The sequence below is a fragment of the Prionailurus bengalensis genome, chromosome B2 (genome assembly GCF_016509475.1).
Source record: "Prionailurus bengalensis isolate Pbe53 chromosome B2, Fcat_Pben_1.1_paternal_pri, whole genome shotgun sequence".
Taxonomy (NCBI): domain Eukaryota; kingdom Metazoa; phylum Chordata; class Mammalia; order Carnivora; family Felidae; genus Prionailurus; species Prionailurus bengalensis.
In genome coordinates, this window is record NC_057349.1 from 5,021,691 (window position 1) to 5,045,487 (window position 23,797).

Genomic DNA, 23,797 nt, shown 5'->3' on the forward strand with positions numbered 1-23,797 from the left:
CTTGCCCAAGACGCCATGTTGGCTCTGCCGTCTCTTGCTGACGAGTGAGTCTACGGCGCATTGTTCGCAGATTGTTTTTCATCCATCCGGGTTACTTGTCTTAGTCAGTGTCGTGTGTCATGCGTGCATTTATTATTCGGTTAATGTTGACAACTAAGAAGTAAATATTAGCGTTGACTTGATTTATTTTAAAGCACTGCATAAAAAAAAATAGCCAATGACTTAAATAGATCTACTTTTTTTTTAAAGATTCGTCAACTTCTGTAATAGGCACCTTGCAACCATATAATAAGCAGACGCCTATTTTTAGGATTCATCTTAAATCATCATTTAGCATAGCAGGCTATTTACATCTGGCCCACATGCCTCTTTCAGACAACTGAATTATACTTCTGCTCTTGACCAAGATGGTGGGGGGAGCATAAACAGGATGGCAATGTTAAGAAGCAGAGGAAAGGAACACCAATCAGCCTTGCAGAAGTGACTCAGAAAGTGCAGGGGTGGGGGAGCTGCGTGCGGCATCTTACATGGCCTCGGGATCGGATCACAAAATCGTCAACTCTCAGCCGGTTGTTCGTCGATTCCGCTTTTCCCTTTCAAGTCCTGATTCCCTGGCACTTCCTCTTGCAGAAGGAGTGGGGACTTTTTCTAAAACTTGACAGTGATTTTTTTAAGAGCTTTATTGACGTAGAACTCACATACCGTAGCATTTGCTCACCCGAGTGTACAGCGTGGGCCTTAGGAGATGTGTGCGGTTGTCCGACCGTGACCACAGCATAGTGTTGGCGCGCTCCCAAGGCCCCCCAGAGGTCTCTCCTGCCCCTGTGACTGCTGCCGTCCTGGCACCAGGCAAACACTTGAATTGATTCTAGCATTTGTTACTTTTGCCGGCACATCACCCAGCAACCTGCCTCCAGACCTGCTATGGTCATCATCCTGTCCCAGAGGATTGGTCTCGCCTAACTTCCGGAGAGGACGTAGCTTTGAAACTGTGGCCACAGTTGACGTTTAAGTAGACACTCTCCCCTCGTGAGAAATGCTTCGGTGAGAGCCAAAATATCCTTACCATGGTCACTCAGAAATGACAGATGTCTTATATTTTCTATCAACAGTGGGAGTCTTCCGATTTACCTGTATGTGTTCTTAATTAGATTTGGTTACATAAAAAGAGGAAAACGCCATAAAAACCCTTCTCTTCAGGGGCGCCTGGGTGGCTCAGTCAGTTGGTTTAAGCGTCCCACTTCGGTTCAGGTCATGATCTCATTGTTGAGTTCGAGCCCCCACATCGGGCTCCCTGCTGTCAGCACAGAGCTCACTTTGGATCCTCTGTCTCTCTCTCTCTCGCTCTCTCTCGCTCTCTCTCTCTCTGCCCCTTGCACACTTGTGTGCTCTCTGCCTCTCAAGAATAAATACGCATTAAAAAAAAAAACTAGCTTTCTCTTCAAGGGTTAGGGCGATGATGTCCAGCCATTTTGTCATGTTTTAATTTCATGATGTTTGGGTCCTACAAGCCAAGCGTGGACTAATGCTAATTAGTCCCCCATTTCCCCAACAGAACCCTGGGGTCACCATCAGACGGGTTCGCTTTGCCTTTGGCCGCATCTTAAAATCAGAAATAAAAAGCATATATCACACAGACTGGTTCTATTTCCACTGATTATCCAAAGGAACATATGGAATACGGGGCAGACTTAAGTACCCTTTTTATTGTTATTTATTTTTTTTTCAACGTTTTTTTATTTATTTTTGGGACAGAGAGAGACAGAGCATGAACGGGGGAGGGGCAGAGAGAGAGGGAGACACAGAATCGGAAACAGGCTCCAGGCTCCGAGCCATCAGCCCAGAGCCTGACGCGGGGCTTGAACTCACGGACCGCGAGATCGTGACCTGGCTGAAGTCGGACGCTTAACCGACTGCGCCACCCAGGCGCCCCTTTTATTTATTTTTTTAATGTTTATTTATTTTTGAGACAGAGACAAAGTGTGAGCAGAGGAAGGGCAGAGAGAGAGGGAGACACAGAATCCAGAGCAGGGTCCAGGCTCTGAGCTGTCAGCACAGAGCCCGACGTGGGGCTTGAACTCACGAACCACAAGATCATGACTGAGCCGAAGTCAGATGCTTAACTGTCTGAGCCACCCAGATGCCCCTTAAGTACCCTTTTTGAAGATAGTTTATGAAGAAAGCTGATTTATAACCCTTTGGACAGAGCCCTATAAAAAGAACCTGATAAAAATAAGCAGGTTGCAAAAATTAGCATGCATTATGTTCAGAATCATTGTGTTTTTTCTTAAGTTTATTTCTTTGGGGGGGGGGGGGAGGGGGCAGAGAGAAGAGAGAGAGAATCCCAAGCAGGCTCCGCACTGTCAGCGGGGCTCGAACTCACAAACCATGAGATCATGACCCAAGCTGAAGGGGAGAGTCAGAAGCTCAACCCACTGAACCCCCCGGGCACCCCAATAATTCCCATTTCCTTGAACGAATCTCAGTAGATTTAGCTGTAACAATCTGATTCACATTCCTTCTAGCTGACTGGACAGTTTGTCCGGTTACTTTACAGGTTGCTCCATGCCTCGGGCCCCCCTCCCTGACCCGGTTGGTGTGGAGACTCTGGCCGGGCAGGCGTTGCAAGGAGGTCAGCCTGCAGCTGGGCTCTCCCGATCCTTACCTTAGCGCACTCGACCTCACGGGTCCCCTAGAGGAACGGTTCAGATTTGGGAGGAGAGGCTTGCAACTCGGGCTCATCAAAGTCACAAGAAAGTATAAGCCAAAATACAGGGTAATAAAGATACAATGGGAGACAGACCCATCGCCAGGACCGAACTTTTCCAAAGTTTTTCTTCCCCTTTTACCACTTCTGCTGGTGCAGCTACCACACGCCGCAGTGTAGACCCTGCTGCGCGCGGGCCTGCTGTGTGATAAAAGCTCGTATTGCCCACCCCGCAAGCAACTGTCCAGGGTTGATTTTTATATCACTCGTTCATGTATTCTTAAGAGTCAGCTTATCGCTTCGTTCTCCAGCTAGCCGGCTATTTCCCCCTCTGAATTACACTCATATTGTGGTCGAAACAGGGCAGGAGACCCGGCGGCGTGAGGGGGGACCTCTTCATCCCCTGGTTTCTTTTTATCTGCCTCCGCCCCCACCCCAGACCCTGCCACCTCCAGGCTCTGTGCTCTTCTCCAAGACCTGCCTGCCGATTTGATCAGCTGCCTTCTAATCTAAACCAAGCCCAGGACTTTCCACCGGGGGCGGTGGCTCACAGCGCCCACCGAGGCCCATTGTACCTGTATCCCCGTGTTATGACGTGTAAAATCCGATACTCGCTTTAATTGCAAAAGCCCCTGGTCCGTGTTTGGTCGGATCCTGCCACTGTGCCGCAGAGAAGGAAGCTGCATTTTTCAAAGAGTCGAGAAGAGAAGCAGCTGTGGCTTTCTGGCTGCTTTTCCAAGAGGCTCAGCTCAGAACGGCAGGGCCTGCTCGAGGCAAGGTGCTTGGGATTCTTTCCAGAGGCATCCCATGCTTCCCGTGGAGTGAGGGATGGAAGGGCAGGGACAGCTGCCTGGAACAGCAGCCGGGTGTCCTGGGACAAAGCAGAGTGAGGACCAGACCCGCACTTGACCGTTTGCCTCAGAATGGAAACTGGCCTGGGATTGGTCAGGTACAGAGGAACTCTGGTGTTGGCATCTTTCAGAAGACTGGGCGACGAGTCCAAACGTTTTTCGGAGCCCCAGCAGTTTTAAGTAGCAGCACCCAAAGAAGAGTTGGTTGTTTTCCGAGGAGTTTCTTGCTTACTAGACATGGTATCTGAAGAGCGTTGGCCTCACGTGCTGGGTGCCCCACGTGCTGAGTACCCCCCCCCACCACCACACACAAGTTTTGCAGATGAAACAAAGACGTTGGCACAAAGCTCAGGACTCATAAGGATGTCACCGGGGGAATCTGAACTGTTCTGGTGTCATGAGAATTTGTGAAACCTGACACATCACTTCTTAGAAGTCAGATTTCTCCTTTGCAAGACTTCTACACAACAGTATAAGTACATATGTTGCCCAGCACGTATCATATATGTTCCTTTTTTGTCCTTTTTTTAATGTGTATTTGTTTTTGAGGGAGAGAGAGAGACAGAGCACGAGCAGGGGAGGGGCAGACAGAGGATGTGAAGCAGGCTCCGAGCTGACAGCAGAGAACCAGACGTGGGGCTCAAACCCATGAACCTAGAGATCATGACCTGAGCTGAGGTCAGATGCTCAACCGACTGAGCCACCCAGATGCCCCCCCGGACCTATTGTTTTCTAACTGCCACGTAGTATTCTATCCCACGGTTTTGCCGTGATGTATTATCGACTCTTGCTGTAAAAACTGGCATTTTTTTCCGTTTTTCCCCTGTTCCACTGCCTGTCATCAACATCCCTGTAAATGCCCCTTTGTGAACTTGAGTCTTTCTCTACAGGACAGACTGAAGAGTAGATAGGACATGTTAAAGGATACCAATGTTTAACCTTTTATTTTATTTATGTATTTATTTATTTGAGGGAGAGAGAGAGTGCACACATGTGAGGGTGAGCAGAAGGGAGAGGCAGAGGGTGGGAGAGAATCTTAAGCAGGATTCGTGCTCAGCACGTAGCCCAATGTGGGGCTCGATCCCACAACCCTGAGACTATGACCGACCCGAAATCAAGAGCCAGAGGCTCAACTGACTGAGCCACCCAGGCGCCCCAAATGTTTTACTTTTTAAACAGATCTTCCAAATTGTCCTCCAAACTTTGGAGGATAAACCCACCTTTAACCCCCTACCCCTACCAGCATCCCAGCATCGATACTCCAGTTCTACTGTGGCCTTTTTTTTCTTTTTTTTAAGTTCAAGCGTTCAGGCCAAAGGAGCATGTAAAAGGAAAATGTAAATGACTCAGGTGGGGATGACCGGTTTTAAGTCCTTAGAGCCCTGAAAGGGACCGGTGCAGTTTGGGGGGTGGTTTTGCTGGAAGCTGGGAAGACTGCATCCGTGGGACTTCTTAGGGAGCCAGGGAGGAGCCTGCAGACTTTGAGAGCACAGAGGCGGGAGTAGGGTCATCAAAAAGGAGGCAACAGAGCCTTTCAGGTAAAACAGAGCCTTTCAGGAGAAACTGAGGCGGCCGGAAGGCTGGTAGCAAAGAACTTGCCTCCTTCTGAGTTGCGGGACGGGGTGGTCACGTGGCCCGAATGCCTCCTCCTCTGTCTCCCCGGTCCCAACCTACCCCTTTCTCCAACAGCCGGACTTTGTGTGGGGGGCTGTGCACTTGTGCTCTACGACTCTCCTTGGGCGGCTTGTCAGCCTTCGGGACAGCTGACCCGTAGGATAGAGATCTCGGCCTAAACCAGCTCTCGGCCAAATTCTTGCCTGATAACGATCATTCCTCAGACCAGCAAGCACGTTCCTACTGATCGTCCATTCAACATGTAGCTTCCGAGGGTTTTACCCATCCCAAAGCACTTTACAGTCCTAGAATCCTGGACAGGCGTGTGTCTTATTCTCAAGACCCTTATCTGTCGCTGAACGGAGGGAAAAGGTGAATTATTCTAGCATCCGGTTCATGGGTTTAATTCATTTAACCAGACATTTAAACTTTGCAAAGAGAAGCCTATTTAAGACCGAACGGTATACATTAAAAGTTGGAGTTGAGAAGATTATTCTAACTGAAGTTTTAAAATTTCAACCAACTTGGCATCATTTTTTTTTTCTTGTCTTTGCTGAGCTAAGAATCAGTTGAGGACCTTTGCAAAACCCCAGTACCCACGTGGCCTTCTGCATTAATTAAATTGAACGCCTGGCCACAGGATCCAGATGCCCCTAGTGGAAACTACCGATCGAATGGATAAGAGAAAACAAATCTTTGTGGCTTAAAAAAAGGATCATGCCATTAAAATATTTCAAATGCTTTAATTCTTCCCCCGTGATCGAAGAATCCCGTAATTGCAACAACAGATCTACTGAGCAATAATTTATAAAGTGAGATACAGTACTAATAAAATTCCCCAAATTTAGACCTTAAGGTGATTATAAAACTGTCGAGTACAGAAATAACGCAAACTGAAGTGTCTTCTTCCTTTTTTTTTTAGTATTCATTTATTTTTTGAGAGAGCGAGCAGGGGAGGGGCGGAGAGGGGGGGGCAGAGCCCCCGAAGCGGGCTCTGCACCGACAGCAGTGAGCCTGACCGGGGTTCCATCTCGCGAACCTTGAGATCCGGACCTGAACCGGAGTCGGACACTTAACCGACCGAGCCACCCAGGCGCCGCGACGATAGTGTCTTCTTGATACTCAGGACAGGTTTGATGTAGACACAAAGATGACACAGGCGTGCCGTATGAGCCTGAGATGCGGACGACCCCTTAGTAGGCAGCAGAGAGCCCCTAGAAGGACCTCGTTGAGTCTTGCATTTCTCCCTGCCATCGGTGCATGAGGTATTACCTTCACTGCACGCACACGCGCACACACACGCATCATCACTTCTTTTATTTTTTTAATGTTTATTTTTGAGAGAGAGAGAAAGAGAGACAGAGCATCGGAAGGGGAGGGGCAGAGAGAGAGGGAGACACAGAGTCCGAAGCGGGCTCCAGGCCCCGAGCTGCCGGCACCGAGCCCGACGCGGGGCTCGAACCCATGAACCGTGAGATCATGACCTGAGCCGAAGTCGGATGCTCAGGCAACTACGCCACCCAGGCGCCCCTCCATCGTCACTTTTAAAATGCTAGAGAACGCCAGCAAAACTTAACCTCCCCCCCCCCCCATAGCTGGCATGGAACTGGTGGGGCTGTGGTGCCATCCAGCAAGCCTGGTGCCTGTTGCCAGGCCTGTTGCCGGGTGAGTCAACACCCGGGCTCTGCAAGAATCCCTGTACACCCCAGAGCTGCTTTCTTCTAGAGAGGGAGGGAGGGGGTAGGGACCGAATGAGGGGATTTAGAAACCAGCCAAGGCATGGAGGAGGGGCCAGTCCGAGTACGCCCTGGCCAAGTGACTCTTCCATCCCATCTGGAAAGTTCAGCTGCTGTGCCTTTTAGCTTTTCTTCCTTGCTGGGTCTTTAAAGGACAGTTACTGGTGCTGTTCAAACAGGCCAGGTGGGTGTCTGCTCACTGTGGAAGCCCTCAGTCCTCCCAGAGGCTGCCCCCCCATTCTCCTGGAGCCTGTTCCTCTCCGGAGTGAGGTTCCCTGCTAAGACAATGGTATCTGCTTCCAGTCTGCCTGACCTAGGCGGGTAGAATTACCTAACAGCTCAGGCCAGTCCTTTGGGGGAACTAACCTCAGGCTTGTGTCCGCCAGAGTTGTGTTTTGACAATGCCTCTTAGTCATTGGCGTGGTGAGTCTCGACAAAAGCCGAGCAAGAGACTGAAATAGGGGGCATGCTTTCTGCTGTATTTCCCCCTCCCTTTCCTCCCGCTCCTCCTGCATTCTCATTTAATAACCTACATTATCCCCACTTTTGTGAATGCTCTCTTTACCCGTCTTGTTTCGCAAGGCCACAACAGCGGCGAGATCGTATCTTTCAAAATATACTTAAGGGTAGAAAGGAGAACAAGCTTAAGTAAATTCATCTCTAAAGAAACCTCGTGTTTTCAGCCATCTGACTTCTAAATGTAGAATCCTACCCTGAGACCTGACTTGTGTTTTGAATGGGATGCGGGGCCTGGCCGAAACGTTGACTTGGCCTGTTTGTGTGTTTCTGCTGTTGAATGGAGGTAAATGTTCCGAAGTTTTCGTGTATCTGAGCCTGTCAAAAAAAAAAAAAAAAATCCCAGAAAAGAAACCTAAAATGACTGATAATTGTGTGCAATTTTCATTTATTTCTGTCTCAGTAGGTGGGTATCTTTTTCTTCTTCACCCGCGAGCTGAATCCTTTGGAAAGGAACGAGCCCTAGGAAACAAGACTTACAAACATCTAATGGTCTCATGACTCACCTCACCTCACCTTTGTCATTGTTGACAAGCTTAGTGTCTTTTCTGCCTGGACCTGCCTGTAATTTGCCATAATCTTTCCACTGTCTTACAGGACTACCAGCCAGACTCCCAGAAATCATGTTGGTAGGGTCCCAGTCCTTCTCACCTGGGGGACCCAATGGGATCATCAGAAGCCAGTCCTTTGCGGGGTTCAGCGGCCTTCAGGAGAGGCGATCCAGGCAAGTCGTGTGTGGGTCTCTTCCGGGACGCGGCGTGAGAAGGACGTGAGCTCGTGCCCTGGAGAGGCTCTGTGAGCACGCAGCCTTGTCAAAACACACACACACGTGCTCTTTGAATCTCTTTCATGAAACAGACGTAATGCACCAGAAATTAAGGACCGTGGTTTCTTTTCTGTCATTTCAAATTCCTGCTGCAAAGCAGATGTCTGAGGATCTTGGACAAGCCAGCGGTATCTGTGCATGGCTTTCCCCACCCTCCCACCCCACGCCCCATGCAGCACATTCCCCACGGCATCCAGATTTGGGAGACTGCGTTGGGTATAAGGTTACGCAGCCGGTAAAGACAGCATCTGCACATCAGCTCTGGGAAGCAGATATCATTCGGATACGGGCTCGGGAAGTTAGTCTTCCGCTTTCTCTGGAATCTCCCTTCATCTACGCCAGGACTTGGGGGAACACACGGGTAACGAAATAGGTAACATGGAGTAGGTCTGTCGTCGGTTTTTCTGACACAGCAGAGGTCTTACAGGCTCTCGGGACCTTGTGCTCTGACCTGTCACATCCCCTTTGGTGCGCACAGTTGCGGCAGAGGAAAAGGACAAGTAACCTGGGAGGGGCACAGGGCAGGCACCTGCCACACTCGGAGGTCACGGCTTTCCCGTTGACGGTGGGGTCAGTGAGGTTCTGGCCTCTTGGTCTCCTAATCAGATCAGTAGTTTGGGTCTAAGCTATCAGGTGTCCACCTTCCCACCGCACTCCCTGCCACTAATGTGACGCTAAGTTTTATGTTCTACCTAAAGATCATTTGCTCCATCAAAATCAAGCTGAAAACAAGCTATTGGCCCAGCTACATGGACTTTTCTTTTTTTTTTTTTAATTTTTTTAATGTTTATTTATTTTTGAGAGAGAGAGAGAGACAGAGTGCAAGCCGGGAAAGGGCAGAGAGAGAGGGAGACACAGAATCCGAAGCAGGCTCCAGGCTCCGAGCTGTCAGCACAGAGCCCGCTGCAGGGCTCAAACCCACGAACTGTGAGATCGTGACCTGAGCCGAAGTCAGATGCCCACGCGCCCCTGGGCTTTTCTTTACTGCTGTCTGGAGTTAGCCACATGTCGTGCTTTTTCCTTTATCTAAAAACTGTTCAGGGGCACCCGGGGGGCTCAGGCTGTTGAGCATCCAACTCTTGATCTTGGCTCAGGTCATGATCTCATGGTTCATGGGATCGAGCCTCGATTTGGGCTCTGCACTGACAGCATGGAACCTGCTTGGGATTCTCTGTCTCCCTCTCTCTCTGCCCCTCTTGCACACTTTCTCTCTCTCTCTCTCTCTCTCTCTCTCTCTCTCAACAAACATATAAAAAACAAAACTGTTCATTCACATCCTAGACGAATTTAGTAGACGCTCGTGCCCAAGGTTACGTAGCGCACATATTTTTCCATTGGATTATATCCTTCTGCTTCCTCACTTCCTCGGAAGTGTTTGTCCTTGGCTTTCCATAAGGTGTCAGTGGTGTGGCATGTTTCCACGCAGAGCACGGTACCTGACGGGCTAGCCAGGTAGCCTGTCCAGTTCAGGGCAATAAATCTGATAGTACATCTGCTGATAGACTAAACACAGGATGGCTCAGGTTGTGCATATATAAGGGACCGATACCTTCCCCGAAAGACATGAATACAAACACAAGACGATGAAAAAGGCATGTCTTTGCTCAAGTCCTTTTGGACGCCGAGACTCACAATTTCTTTTTTCTCTGCGTAGATGTAACTCCTTTATCGAAAATCCCTCCGCTCTCAAGAAGCCTCAGGCCAAACTGAAGAAAATGCACAATTTAGGACACAAAAACAATAACCCTCCCAAAGAGCCTCAGCCTAAGAGGGTAGAAGAGGTCGTCAGAGCCTTGAAAAATGGACTTGAGTAAGAACATTGAACCAACAATACCCTAGAACGTGTCTCCTTTCTAAAGTCCCACGGGAGGTGGGGAGGTGGGGGCACACAGCAAAGTCTTAGGAGATCATTTTAAAATGTCTATTTCTGTAGTGATATTTCATTCTTGTACTGCAACCGAGGAAGCCTTAAATGAGTCCCAAACATGTGAAATATGTTGGGTTTCCACATCATATCCATGACATTGAAGGAGATCTGAACTAGTGATGTGTTTAACTCGACCTCGAATTGGAGTCCACTTAATTAAACAATGGTGGACAGACTTCTCCATTTTAGTGATTGCTGAGGAAGAGTTCTGAAACCTTCCCAAGTTGTTGTATTACATCATATTGTGTCGTATATATTATATATATATTTATTATTATTATTATTATTATTATTATTATTATTATTTTCCCAGAATAAAATTTCCCTAGAGTGCAGGGTGCCGTATAGAGTCAGTGTTGTATTTAACTAGATAGAATTCTGGAAACCTGGACCCAGGACAGACTCCATAGGTGTTTTGCCCCTTCTCTCCCCATTGGTTTTTCTTTTTGGACTTTCAGCCTCACAGGGTTCTCCTCTTTAACCATCTGGAGAGTACCAGAAGCAACTGCTGGAGCTTTCCAAAAGTTGAGAGATTGGGAAACACACAGCCTCTCTCCCACCGACTTTGCCCTCTGCAGAGCAGGAACCAGATTCTTAATCCCCTTCAGGAGGACAGGGTCAGCACCGGCACCAGATGTCACTTGCCAGGCACAGAGTTCACAGTGGTGTTTCCTGTTGTTTTTTGCAGCGAGTATCTGGAGGTTCACCAGACGGAGTTGGACAAGTTGACAGCTCAGTTAAAAGATATGAGAAGGAACTCTCGCCTGGTAGGTGTCGTTCAAGCAGTAGGATGTTAACACAGTATTCCTTTTTATGGCTAAGTGTCCTTTTCTTTTTGTCCTGGATGGAAATGGGGAGATGGAGAAGGGTACGAGGACAAGGAAGAACCTTTAAGAAAAGCAGGTCATGGGGCGCCTGGGTGGCTCCGTTGCTTAAGTGTCCGACTCTTGGTCTCGGCTCAGATCACGATCTCAGTTTGTGGGTTTGAGCCCCACATTGAGCTCTGTGCTGACAGTGCAGAGCCTGCTTGGAATTCCTCTCTCTCCCTCCTTCTCTGCCCCTCCCTTGCTCTTTCTCTCCCTCAAAATATATAAATAAAACATTATAAAAAATAAAAATAGAAATATCTTTAAAAAAAAGAAAATCAGATCCAAGGGGCAAAGTACTTACTATATCTGCGTCCTGATGCGTATTTGTGAAGGAGGTTATATTTCTTCTTAATGCTTTATTCTTGATACCTTTCAGTATTTTCCAAACATGTTTATGCAGGTAGACTTTATAATCAAGAAAAAATACTGGGGCACGTGGGTGGCTCAGCCGGTTAAGCATCCGACTTCAGCTCAGGTCATGATCTCACTGTTCGTGAGTTCAAGCCCCACGGGGGACTCTGTGCTAACAGCTCAGCACCTGCTTGGGATTCTCTCTCCCTCTCTCTCTGCCCCTCACCTGCTCATACTCTCTCTCCAAAATAAATAAACATTTAAAAGATATTTTAAAAAAGAGAAAAGATACTAAACAACAGCCACAACCCCCCTGCCCCTCCTCCCAATAATCTAAGGAAATGCAAAATTGGGGTTGTCCTAGCATATTGTTAGTGCAGAGTTTGGAACCCAGAACCACTAAGAAAATAGTACAGTTCAGTGACATCAGCGAGGGAAAGGAAGGAGGCTCCAGTGGTGCCTGTTATGGGAAGCTGGAGGGGCCCCGGTCCACTTTAGTTACACGTCCTCCTGCTCAAGATGTTTGTAGATGTCCTCTAGTCCGATGAATCTGTAAAGACTTGTCTGCTTGCAGAGAGGCCTCTAATCTATACACTATTTTATTTTTAATGTTTATTTATTTTTGAGAGAGAAAGAAAGAAACAGAGCATGAGCAGGGGAGGGTCAGAGAGAGAGGGAGACACAGAATCCAAAGCGGGCTCCACGCTCCCAGCTGTCAGCACACGGCCCGAAGCGGGCCTCGAACTCACAAACCGTGAGATCGTGACCTGAGCCAAAGTTGGATGCTTTAACCAACTGAGCCACCCAGGCACCCCTGTATACACTATTTTAAATGATTTTGTTCAGGGGCACCTGGGTGGGCAGTGGGTTAAGATCTGACTTTTGGTTTTGGCTCAGGTCACGATCTTGGGTTCATGAGTTCGAGCCCCGCATCAGGCTCCACTCTGACAGTGTGGAGCCTGCTTGGGATTCTCTCTCTCTCCCTCTCTCTCTGCCCCTCCCCTGCTTGCGCTGTCTCTGTCTCTGTCTCTCTCTCTCAAAATAAATGAAATAAACTTTAAAAAACGATTTAGTTCCGTTCTAAATGATCTTACACCAGAATGTTTCGAGGCTTCGGAAAGCCCAGGAAAAGTCTCCGTATACTAGAGGGTCCAGCTGTGCGTTAACAGCCGCTCTCTTCTTCTGTTTTAGGAGATTTGAGAAAAAGTGTAGTGGTGTCCTTTTTTGAAGGCTTAGAGGTTAAAAGCTTTGTCGAAGCTAAGGATTTTATACCCTGGTGATGTTAGAGTATGAACTGCCCCATCTCTGTGGGGAGTGGCTCCTCATGGAATGGGCTTCTATGCCCTTGGCCATCCCCAATGGCAACAAATGTGTCTCCTTGGAGAACAATGGTGAATGGATGGAGGGGCTTCTGCCAGGACCCAGTGTCCCGTAAAACCCCTCCCGAAGGGGCTGTGGGAATGGTGTACTGATTATGCTGTGATATTATGAGCACGCAGGAAATGAACTTGCTTAAAAAAACATTTTGTGAAAAGCATATCACCGCCCTCCAGAACACTCTTAAACACCAGTTTTATCTGTTTAAACAGGAAGGCAAGTATTCTTTTAACACATATATCACTGCCGCATTTTATGTTAACTTTTTTCTTTATTTATTTTTTTAATTTTTTATTTTTTTAATTTATTTTATTTTTTTTTATTTTTAACGTTTTTAATTTATTTTTGAGACAGAGAGAGACAGAGCATGAACGGGGGAGGGGCAGAGAGAGAGGGAGACACAGAATCGGAAACAGGCTCCAGCCTCTGAGCCATCAGCCCAGAGCCCGACGCAGGGCTCGAACTCACAGACCGCGAGATCGTGACCTGAGCTGAAGTCGGACGCCCAACCGACTGAGCCACCCAGGCGCCCCTTCTTTATTTAAAAGTTAACGTGGGGGCACTTGGGTGGCTCAGTCGGTTAAGCATCCGACTTCGGCTCAGGTCATGGTCTCACCGTTCATGGGTTTGAGCCCCGGTCGGGCTCTGTGCTGACAGCTCAGAGCCTGGAGCCTGTTTCAAATTCTGTGTCTCCCTCTCTCTCACTCTCTCTCGCTCTCTCTTGCTCTCTCTGCCCCTCCCCTGCTCATGCTCTGTCTCTATCAAAAAAATAAACGTTAAAAAAATTAAAACTTAACATGAATTTATGTGTTCCTCAATATGTAAGAGTGGAGAGCTAAAAGCAAGTGAAACCCTTAAAGCTCCCAGCATGTGGAGAGATTGGGGTGGAATTCTGGAGACACGGAGTATAAATAAATATTGGCTCTTAAAAGTACTCTTACTGCTATTTGAAATAACCCGGTAGAACTTGGCGGGTTTGATCATCATTTCACTGGTAATGCAGAAATGCAGACTAAACCCCTCTGTTCATATCAGTAACAATTTTGAGGAGAATAAGTTTTAATCCCAACACTCCTTTTTTTTTTATTTTAGGGTGTCCTGTATGACCTAGACAAGGTAAGTTATCATTCTGTGCCGAGAGTTGCTGGAAAATAAGCACTAAATCTTTGAATAGAGGTCAGTGATGTCCTCTTAGGCATAACAAGACCTCAGAGAACTGAGGATTTTTCTAAGCCTAGGAAAAGTCATGCTTTTCTCTAATGAGGGGGAGCTACCATCATGTAGCTCCAATGCTGTCTTTAAGGTCACTTCCATAAAAGTGGCACCTGGTTGGAGGGTTCTCGGTGTGCTGATGAGTTTCAGGACTTCCCAGGTATTTAAGCACCTTACCTGTGCCCCTTCTAAATATGGACTATACTGTTTCATCAAGCCAAAGACGTCCTTGATTGGAAAATACACTGGTATTTTATATGCGCCTAAGAGGGAAAAAAGTGATTCCAGTTAAATCCTGGCACCATTTTTTTTTCTTTTCACTTAAAATTTGTATTGTATGCCTCAGGACAAAGCCCTTCGAGCTTTCTTTTCGTTGTAGATTTTGTTTTTGTTTCTTTCAATATGCTGCTGTCCCCTTCCCATGCCTTTCTGTAGATGCAGAGAAAGTTTTAATGCTGAATCATGGTATGATGGTTTTTTTGAAGACATTTTAAAGGGTAATTAAATTGAATGCGTGTAATAACAGTATTCATAACTCAAACGAAGGGATGACACATAGAACCACTGTGATTATCTGTGAGTGTGCCCCGGCAGTAGGGATTGTAAAATGCACCCCCGTTTCAGAGACACTAAAAGGCAGGGGGGTGAGTTCATCTTAGAGGTGACAGAATGGAGGGATTGAGGTCTAGCCCAACATGATACCGTCCTGCCAGAGACCCAGTGAGTTCCATTTGATTGGCTTCCCTCGATGTTCCACACAACGATTCCAATAACCAGCTCGAGTTCATCTGTCGGAATATTTATTCCATGTTTCAGAAAATACTTCCCGAATCGTTACAGAGAGTCTCTGAAATAGCCACGATTGGAAGAAAGGGGGGATGGTTCGCATTTTCTGGTACTTCTGAGTAGGAGAGCGGGGAGAAGATATTCCTGCCAGTCTAGATGGGTGAAACTGTAAATGGCTGCATTTTCTTTCAAACTTCTTCTTTTATTTCCAGCAAATTAAAACGATTGAAAGATACATGAGACGCCTGGAGTTTCACATCAGTAAGGTAATGGAAGTTCCTGTTGTCTTGCTTCTGTGTTTCCGTTCTCAGTCACTAATCACTACGCCTTGGGCCTAAGCGTGGCGTCTAGTCCGTGGACAATTTCTTACCTAATTGACTCCTAGCAGTTAAGTCTTCCAACAGGCAGTAAAAATGGAGACAAACAAGACTTAGGAGCCTGACAGTCCGGCATAGTACCGACCCTACTCAGTTCAACAGACATTAAGTGCTTCCCGTGAGGCACCCACAGTGCCTCCTGCTGGGCTTTTAGTCTCCACGTAGTCTTGGTAAAGACTGAACCAAACGGACCTAGGAGAAACTTCACGCTTGCGTAACTTGACCTCTGGGCACGCATACAACTCGGTACCCCAGAAACTTCTTCGTGAAGGCCGTATAAGTACTTACGGACGCTGCCATGTACCTCTCTAACCCTGTCGAGCGCCCAGTTCCTTCTGCCCTTTCTCGCATGACCTCTTCATCTTCGTCGCCCGCATAGATGGGGCCATTTTGCCAGGCTCCCTGACACCCAGCCCTGAACCCTACAGAGAGTTCACTGATGGTCCAGCCAGCCTTGTGCGGGGTGGGACTTTGTCACCCCTTGTTCTGAACACTTAAGAGAGTTACCGGGACAGCCTGGAAATATTTCCCTTTGGGAGCCGCTAAATCACACCAGTGGCTATTCCTGTCTGCATCCCCGCGTGGCAGCCTCTCTTCCAAGTACGGAGACTGGACGCTTCAGCCGATCTCTGTGCTAGGAGTCAGAAGCCCTGGATTCCAGGCGTGTGCTCTCTGGCCTCTAGCACCGACGTGGACCTGAGTGTTCGACTCTGTGAAATGGGGCTGGGAGGTGCACGTGTTCGGTCTAAATGACCCCAAGAGTTCCTTCATTTTAAAATTCTGTGATGATTTATGCGCACGTAAGCACGTGTATCTATAACTGCCTTTGTGTGTTCCCACTCTGACAAATCCCTTTTCCCTCCGCAAATCTGAAACCGCTCCAATCTCTGTTAATAAATAAAACAATGACATCCATCAGATGACATCCAGCCGTGTGGCTGGCAAGTGTTGGCAGATTGAAACCCAGCAAGAAGGCACAACCCTGCATTAGGTAGGAGTGAATTTATCCATCTTGTATCCATCATTGTTAAACACAACAATCCCGGCGGCTGTTAAAGGTTGGTAGCGGTCTGTTTGCAACACCTATATACAGCATGCCTCACAAATTATAGTCAACCGAGTGAGTCAGTCCGTTTATTTGATGAGAGCCACTGCTGACTTAGAGTCGAGACAGATGCTTGCCTACAGACGGGCCCGTTTCCGCTCAGGTGAGTGCTTGGTAACCCTTTATCCTAAAGGTGAACTTCATTTGGCTAGGATAGGTTGATATTGAAATGAAAATGAAGAATTAACTTATCTTTAAATGCAAAGTAGTAGACTACATCATCAGGGCTAAACCAGCACCCCGCCAGCAGCTTCCTTGTAGACGGGATTACAGACTCGGAGTCTTTGGCAAACCCGGCCACAGGGGGGAAAGGTTGAAGGCACAGGCTTCCAGGGGATTACCTGGGTACAACCGCCTGACCTGCGCTGGAAGAGGTATCAGCTCTTGCGCTTCTAAGAGTTTCGTGGGGACCTCCCGCGTCAGAACGATCTGCAGCGTTTATTTAAAACTTCAGATGCCCAGCCCAGCCCTAACCTCCTGAATCAGCATCTCAGAGTGGGGCCTGGCCATCAGCATAGTAATGAGCTCACCAAGTAAGGCTGAGTTTAACTTTTAAGTATGGGACCCACCTTCTGTGCCGGTCACCAGCCCAACGATTTTATCGGCACATCACCACCCCTGAGTCCTAGGTCTCCCCCTTAATCAGGCACGAATCCATCGGCCCCAAAGATGAAAGGCTGCTTCCCGGAGTCTGGCAATTTCCCTCAGCAGAGCGCAGTGAACTGTTGAAGAGCGACAGAGAATCCTGTAACCAGAGAATAATTTGCAATCTCTTAATGTTCATCTTCTAAGCTGAGTGTGATGACGTCTAATGTAGAGACCGCAACTGGGGAAAACCACACCACTGGCGGGTCCTACTGATGCTTTTCAGCGAGCGCCCCAAAACTCGCCTTCAGAACCAAAGGGGAATCTTCAGCTCCAAAACCCATGACATTTACCTCGACCGTCTTCTGGCTCTGTAGCTTTTTGAGGCAGTGAAGTGCGTACAGAAAGGACAACAAGTAGCCCGAGGCAGGCTTCCTGGTCTCGTGGATTTCCTTTGCTTCTGCTCACGCCTGGTGCTACTGTCCTTTTAATCTGCCTGCAGGCTGCTGTAGTTAACTGGGTAGCGTGTGGATAATGGAGGACGGTCCAAGCCTGTGCACCTACACGTGACCGGGAATAACGAGGTTCTCTCGGTGTAGGCACAGTTGACATTTGGAGATGGCCTGTGCTGCGGGGGCTGCCCTCTCCTGCTCAGGATGCTGAGTATCCGTGGCCTCTATACCTACCGGATAGCAGCAGCGCCTCTCCCCGTGCCACGGGAAACAAAACGGCCCCAGCTTTTGCCAAATGTCCCCTGGGTGTCAAAACAGCCTTGGGTTGATTGAACATCACTGCCTTAGAGGCATTAAGTGATTATCAGGCTTATAGAACGAGTATGGTTGATAGTCATTTGCAGAAGGTTTATTATCATCTAGAGGCATGGGTGTAGAGGTGTAGGAGGAAAATGTTCACGTCTATCGTGAGGCTCTTTATTGAAAATGATTTTTGGGGGCGCCTGGGTGGCGCAGTCGGTGAAGCGTCCGACTTCAGCCAGGTCACGATCTCGCGGTCCGCGAGTTCGAGCCCCGCGTCGGGCTCTGGGCTGATGGCTCGGAGCCTGGAGGCTGTTTCCGATTCTGTGTCTCCCGCTCTCTCTGCCCCTCCCCCGTTCATGCTCTGTCTCTCTCTGTCCCAAAAATAAATAAAAAACGTTGAAAAAAAAATTTAAAAAAAAAGAAAATGATTTTTGTAAAACCTTGGCTCAATTTTTTTTTAATTTTTTTTAATGTTCATTTATTTTTGAGAGGCAGAGAGAGATAGAGCATGAGTGGGGGAGGGTCAGAGAGAGAGGGAGACGCAGAATCGGAAGCGGGCTCCAGGTTCTGAGCCGTCAGCACAGAGCGCGACGCGGGGCTCGAAGCCACGGACCGCGAGATCGTGACCCGAGCCGAAGTCGGACGCTTAAGCGACTGAGCCACCCAGGCGCCCCTCAATTTCTTTTTTTTTTTAATTGATAAATTTACATGTGTGGATATCACCTTGTGACAGTCCTCTTAAAATAAAGTGATAATAGCCTCGTATCGACACTTCCAGCGTTTTTTTGCTTATGAAGAAGACTCCTGCCTTCGTTATCTAGTACACATCTCACGCAGCCACCGGTGTTCAGCTCATTTCCATTTTGTGCCATTTGAAAAGACAGCTCAGATTAAAATCTGCTTCAGAATGGAAAATGGATCCCAGTGGCTCAAACAAAAACGATTGGTCTCTGTCTGAAAGGATGACGCTTCTGCCAAGAGTCCCCTTGTTGAGGTCGGAAACGTAAATACCTTAAGCACGTAGCCATGGCCCATGTAACTTCTTCCAAGTGAGGTGAAATGTTTACATCCCTTGTGTGCCCTCTTGTGATTCTGACAGGTGGACGAACTCTACGAAGCTTACTGTATCCAAAGACGCCTCCAAGACGGTGCCAGCAAAATGAAGCAAGCCTTCGCAGCCTCCCCGGCCAGCAGAGCTGCCCGGGAGAGTCTGTCCGAGATCAGTCGCAGCTACAGGGAGTACACGGAGGTACGCGCAGGTCTGCTCAGCAGCTTAATTGCCCCCCAGGCCCCCCACCCCGGGATTGTCGGAATCGCTGGTCACCGCCAGCAACAAGGGAGCGGCAGCCTCCGGCCCCGTGCTACGCTTCAGGGAGATGTGTTGCTGTTGGCCTCTCTTGCGTTGGTTTGAGGCTGTCCGTGGAATTATTTAAGACAACTGCTGGGCAGTTTGGTCGGTTGTATTTTTGTTCAGAGTCTTCGTTAGACCCCGCGGCCTTTATTGGCTTTTCTCAGTCCCCGAACATCGCCTGTCAGACACCCGTTTCCTAGTGCCTTGGAACGTGCTCGCTCACAAGCTTGTAAAACCCTAAGACTGTAGATTCTACGAAGCCATTCGCTCTTGTGTGCTCGTGCTGCCTTGTACTCTTTGCACACGTAGGCTGCAAACGCTTGTCGGAAATGTCAGTGAATGCGCGAGTCAGCCGCGATGCCCTGGTTTTTGACGTTTAAGTGCGCTTCCAAATTTTCTAGCGTGTGGTCGAATCTGGCTTTATTCCTGGAAGTCGAACAGACCCGGGGGGTAAGATGGGTTCCCTGGATGTCGGGTATCGCTAAGCCTCCTGCCCAGGATTATTTTATTGTAAGGAAGTTCCCTTCTGTCTTAAAGGAGGCAAGATAAAGAACCCTGAGCAGAAGTGTGCTCTCCTGGCTTCTGTCTCTGAGGCCCAAACATATGACACAGGGAGATCTTCAGTCCTCCCGGGGTCACCTGATACCAAGTGTCTTTGATGAAAGCTGAATTATTAAAGCAGCTTGTCTCACTAGCCCGTGAGTCTGCTCACCGATCGAATTCCATGAATGAAGTCATCAGCCCCATGAGGGTCTGCTGGACAGTTCCCAGAGCGGAGCGTCTGTCACGGCCCTGCGGCGGGAGGGACCTCACGGGTCGCTTTGTATGGTCATTCAAGCTGCGCCTCTGGTCGGAACCGTTAGTCCCTTTCCGTGGTCTGAAATGGGCTTCTTTACCTATGTTCCCCTTTCAGAACAACGCTTTTTAAATGCATGAAATAAAATACAAAGAATCCAGGAATTCAAAAGAAACCAATTATCCTGAAACAGATATTTCAATATTAGCCGTCCAGTTGTCAGCAAGCAAAATATTTTGATTATCGTGCTATGCTTTAGTTCTGCTGCTTTATTAGCACGTCAACGTTAAGTTATAAGATCTAGCAGTGCCTCTACTTGTTTGAAGTTATAAGATTTTAAAGCAGCAAAAAGTATAAATGATTTTTCAAGGTACCTAGGACAAATGATGTGACCAGGAACATGCCTGTGATTTCTGTCCGTGTCAGAGTCACAGGTACTGGTCGGTCATACTGCTGGGGCTTCCTTTCTACATTTGTGACACTTCAACAGGGGACAAGTTTCAATTAGAGGTTGGGAAACAGCAGAGGGTTTCTTTTCCTCGCCCAAGTTGGTGAACCCAGGGGTTGAGGATCTCTGGCTTAGAAGTAGCCCAGCCCTGGTTCATGAGACCACCTTTCTCCATATTCGTGAAATAAAAAGAGCAGTTACAGAGGTCGTTCAGAGTCCACGAGCAGATAACGGACCGGCAGGAGCTTCCTGTCCTGGAACATTTGCTAGCCGTTTTGGAAACACCTGCCCTTGGTCAAGTGCCAAAACATGGCATCACAGTCTGCTCGCAAATTCAAAGATGTAGATTACAATTTCAGCAAGAGGGACTTCTGCCTTAGAGAAGAAAGTGTCGGATTTCTGCAGGGCCCTACCTCACTTGACATCAGGTGGGTTTGTGTCTTCCCAGAACTGCAAAGCCAGGATTTGATAGCAAAGAATGTTTAGGGCAAGAAGGCTCTGGATGCTTCCGCAGGTGCAGCCATGTTCATCAGTCGCCGCACGGGCGAGATGGAAGCAAATCCTGTCCACAGAGGTCCTCAGCCGCTAAACTAGCTGGCCCCAAGGTTTTTTTGAAGACACTGGTGCCAATCCTGGCTTGCATGATAACATCACTGGCCTTTTTGGAGAGTGTAACGTGTTCTTTCACAGAAACACACGATGCTCTAAGAAAAGAGGTTTATAATACCGAGGGTTTGCTTTCAAAGCTTTCGAGCAGCACAGAGCTCAGACGTCAGGAAGTTTCCCCCAGGTTTGCGAAGCTGTTTCAGGCACTAAGAGCTTACAAGGGGAAAGACAATGCCATTCTCTTTGCGTCCCATTCAGGCACCAGTTCAGAAGAGTGATCTTTTGGGGCCGAACAAAGGAACAAGTAGGAGAAACAGTAGCCTTACAGATCAGTCCTGAAGTTCTCAGCAAACAAAATGTAAAGGGAGCCATCCCTGTCAGCACCCTGGGCTGGCCCCACCCCACCCACCCTCACTCCCATCATGGAGGCTGACTGCTGAGGGGGAAGCCTGCAGGTGCCCCGCCTGGGGGAGGGGGCGGACATGGGCACCGATGCTTCCTGCAGCCGAGGTGGTCTCCGGAGCTTAAGCTGGTCGACCTGCAGAGGGGCCCCGTGGGGAGAGCCCCCCCTCCCCCCGCCAGGGTGCTTTTCCTTTTCTGATCTCCAGTGGCTCTGTTTGGGTCATCAGATACTGAGGAGGCAGGGTATCTAACCACACGCTGAGATAGTGTCCCTTCTTCTGCCTTCAGTGTCCCCTCAACTCCAGAGTCAGCAGAGGACTCTCGTCACACCCGGGAATCACTTCCGGGCACCTCAGGAGCCCCGCGTCACTCATAGAGCACAGTGCTATTTTTGCCGCCCCCCCCCCCCGTTTTTATTAAGAAAAACTTCCAATCGACAGAACAGTCAAGACTAGCGTAATAAACACCATCTACCTTTACGGAGGTTGACCAGTTGGTAACAGTTTGCCCCATTTGCTTTCCTTCTCTCACATAGGCCCAATTTTTTCTTTTTCTTTTCTTTTTTTTTTTTCTTGTTGAGTCATTTGACAGTCATTAGTAGACATTATGACACTTTACAGTAAGTATTTCAGCGCCGATCCCATAATGGCAACCCGTGTAATCTGTGTATCCCTTGCACAAACACACAGCATTGTCACAAGTAAGAAAATCAATCCACTCAACAGAGTTATCAAAGAGCCTGTGCATTTCCAGACGTCCCCTATTTGGTCCAGTAGTAATGTCTTTTCTGTCTTAGTTTATTGTCCTTCAAATCAGGATGCAATGAAAGTCAACAGGTCGCATCTGGTTGTTATGTCTCTTTAGCCTCTTTTGTCTAGAACTTCTTCCCCCCGCCCCGCCCCCCAACATTGACCTTACATAGAATCCGGGCCCGTTCTTCCAGCATGTCATGTTCTGGATTCGTCTGTCCATGGCATAATTTGATGACATAACTGATGCACCATCTGAAGGCAACACAGCAAGGCTTCTGTTGCAGTAGGTCCCGGAGTCAGCAACGTAACAGCCTTGATCTTCTCCATTTAGGAGAAGACTGCTTTCCTGCTTATCTAGCATCCCAGTCCTCGTTGTCGTGCATGGAAATAATTGAACTTGTTCTAGACTCTGAATTTCCTGTGCACCATTTTGTCAAGAAGGCTTCTCCGGCAGTGCTGGAGACTCCAGGAGTCTCCTGGAATTCAAGCACTAGTTACTTGTTTGCAGCCGAGAGAACGTCATGCGCCTTGAGCTGTTGTGGGAGAGAAGCCTAGGTCTGATGCCACTCTTTTGTACTCTCCACAGAACATGTGTGCCATTGAAGCAGAGCTGGAGAATCTGCTGGGGGAGTTCTCCATCAAGATGAAAGGTACTCGGGGCGCCTGGGGGGTTCAGTCAGTTACGTGTCTGACTCTTGATCTCAACTCAGGTCATGATCTCACGGTTCATGGGTTCGAGTCCCATGTCAGGCTCAGTGCTGATAGCAGAGATTGCTTGGGATTCTGCATCTCCCTCTCTCTCTGCCCCTCCCCTGGTCACGCTCTGTCTGTCTGTCTGTCTGTCTCTCTCTCTCTCTCTCAAAATAAATAAATAAACTAAAAAAAAAAAAAGATGAAAGCTATTTTTCCCCCACAGAGAGTCAGGAGCCATCTCCACAGACAGAGCTCACACTATTTTTATTTTTCTTGCAAAGGCACTGTGCTGCCACCTTTACCCCTCCCCATTTATGTTAATGTATTGATGTTCCAGAACCTCCTGGTCCTAAGACTTGCCTGCATCCTTGAATCTTTATTATGGCAGAATCTCAGACATACACAGAAGTGAAGAGAATTTACAGCGAGCCCCATATCACCTAGATTTAATAATTAGCAAGATTTTGCCACATTTGCTTCATTTGTTTTTTCCTTTGATGATGTATAGCCCAGATATGAGTCTGCCTGTATATATTTCGTTATGCATCCCTTAAAGAATAGGGACATCTTGGGGTGCCTTGGTGGCTCGGTCGGTTAAGCGTCCGACTTGAGCTCAAGTCATGATCTCGCGGTTTGTGGGTTCGAGCCCCGCGTCGGGCTCTGTGCTGACAGCTCAGAGCCTGGAGCCTGCTTCCGATTCTGTGTCTTCCTCTCTCTCTGCTCCTCCCCCACTCATGCTTTGTCTCTCTCTGTCTCTCAAAAATAAATAAAAATGTAAAAAACAAAATTAAAAAAAAAGAATAGGGACATCTTCCCCCATAACCACAATGCCCAGTATTATCATGTCTAATGAAACGAACATGCCTTTGTTATTAATCTGTTCCCTGATCCAGGTTTCCCAGTTGTCTCAAAAATGCTTTGTATGGTTGGTATGTTGCCGTCGGGATCCACATGAGGTCCAGGCGTCATAAGTGGTCGTTCGGTGTCTCTCTTGGGCTTGCTGTCACCTAACACAGACCCTTCCCATTTCCTTTCTACCGTCGACTTGGCATAGAAACCATTGTATAGAGTATCCCACACCTAGATTTGTCTTCTGGCTTCTCTGTGGTGTCGCTTCAGTAACTCCCTTGCACTCATGTTTTCTGTAAACTACCC

General features: G+C 48.1%; 1 protein-coding gene across 7 annotated transcripts in view; it reads left to right on the forward strand.

Annotated features, from left to right (window-relative positions):
* RIPOR2 (RHO family interacting cell polarization regulator 2) overlaps nucleotides 1-23,797 on the forward strand; it is a 233,390-nt gene that overhangs the window by 161,620 nt on the left and 47,973 nt on the right. For all 7 annotated transcript variants that reach the window (XM_043590690.1, XM_043590689.1, XM_043590688.1 and 4 more), the window contains exons 2-8: nucleotides 8,022-8,148; nucleotides 9,905-10,060; nucleotides 10,866-10,944; nucleotides 13,867-13,890; nucleotides 14,985-15,038; nucleotides 18,694-18,843; nucleotides 22,536-22,599. In XM_043590690.1, coding sequence (XP_043446625.1) covers nucleotides 8,022-8,148; nucleotides 9,905-10,060; nucleotides 10,866-10,944; nucleotides 13,867-13,890; nucleotides 14,985-15,038; nucleotides 18,694-18,843; nucleotides 22,536-22,599 — 654 coding nt within the window. The remainder of the gene's footprint in view (nucleotides 1-8,021; nucleotides 8,149-9,904; nucleotides 10,061-10,865; nucleotides 10,945-13,866; nucleotides 13,891-14,984; nucleotides 15,039-18,693; nucleotides 18,844-22,535; nucleotides 22,600-23,797) is intronic.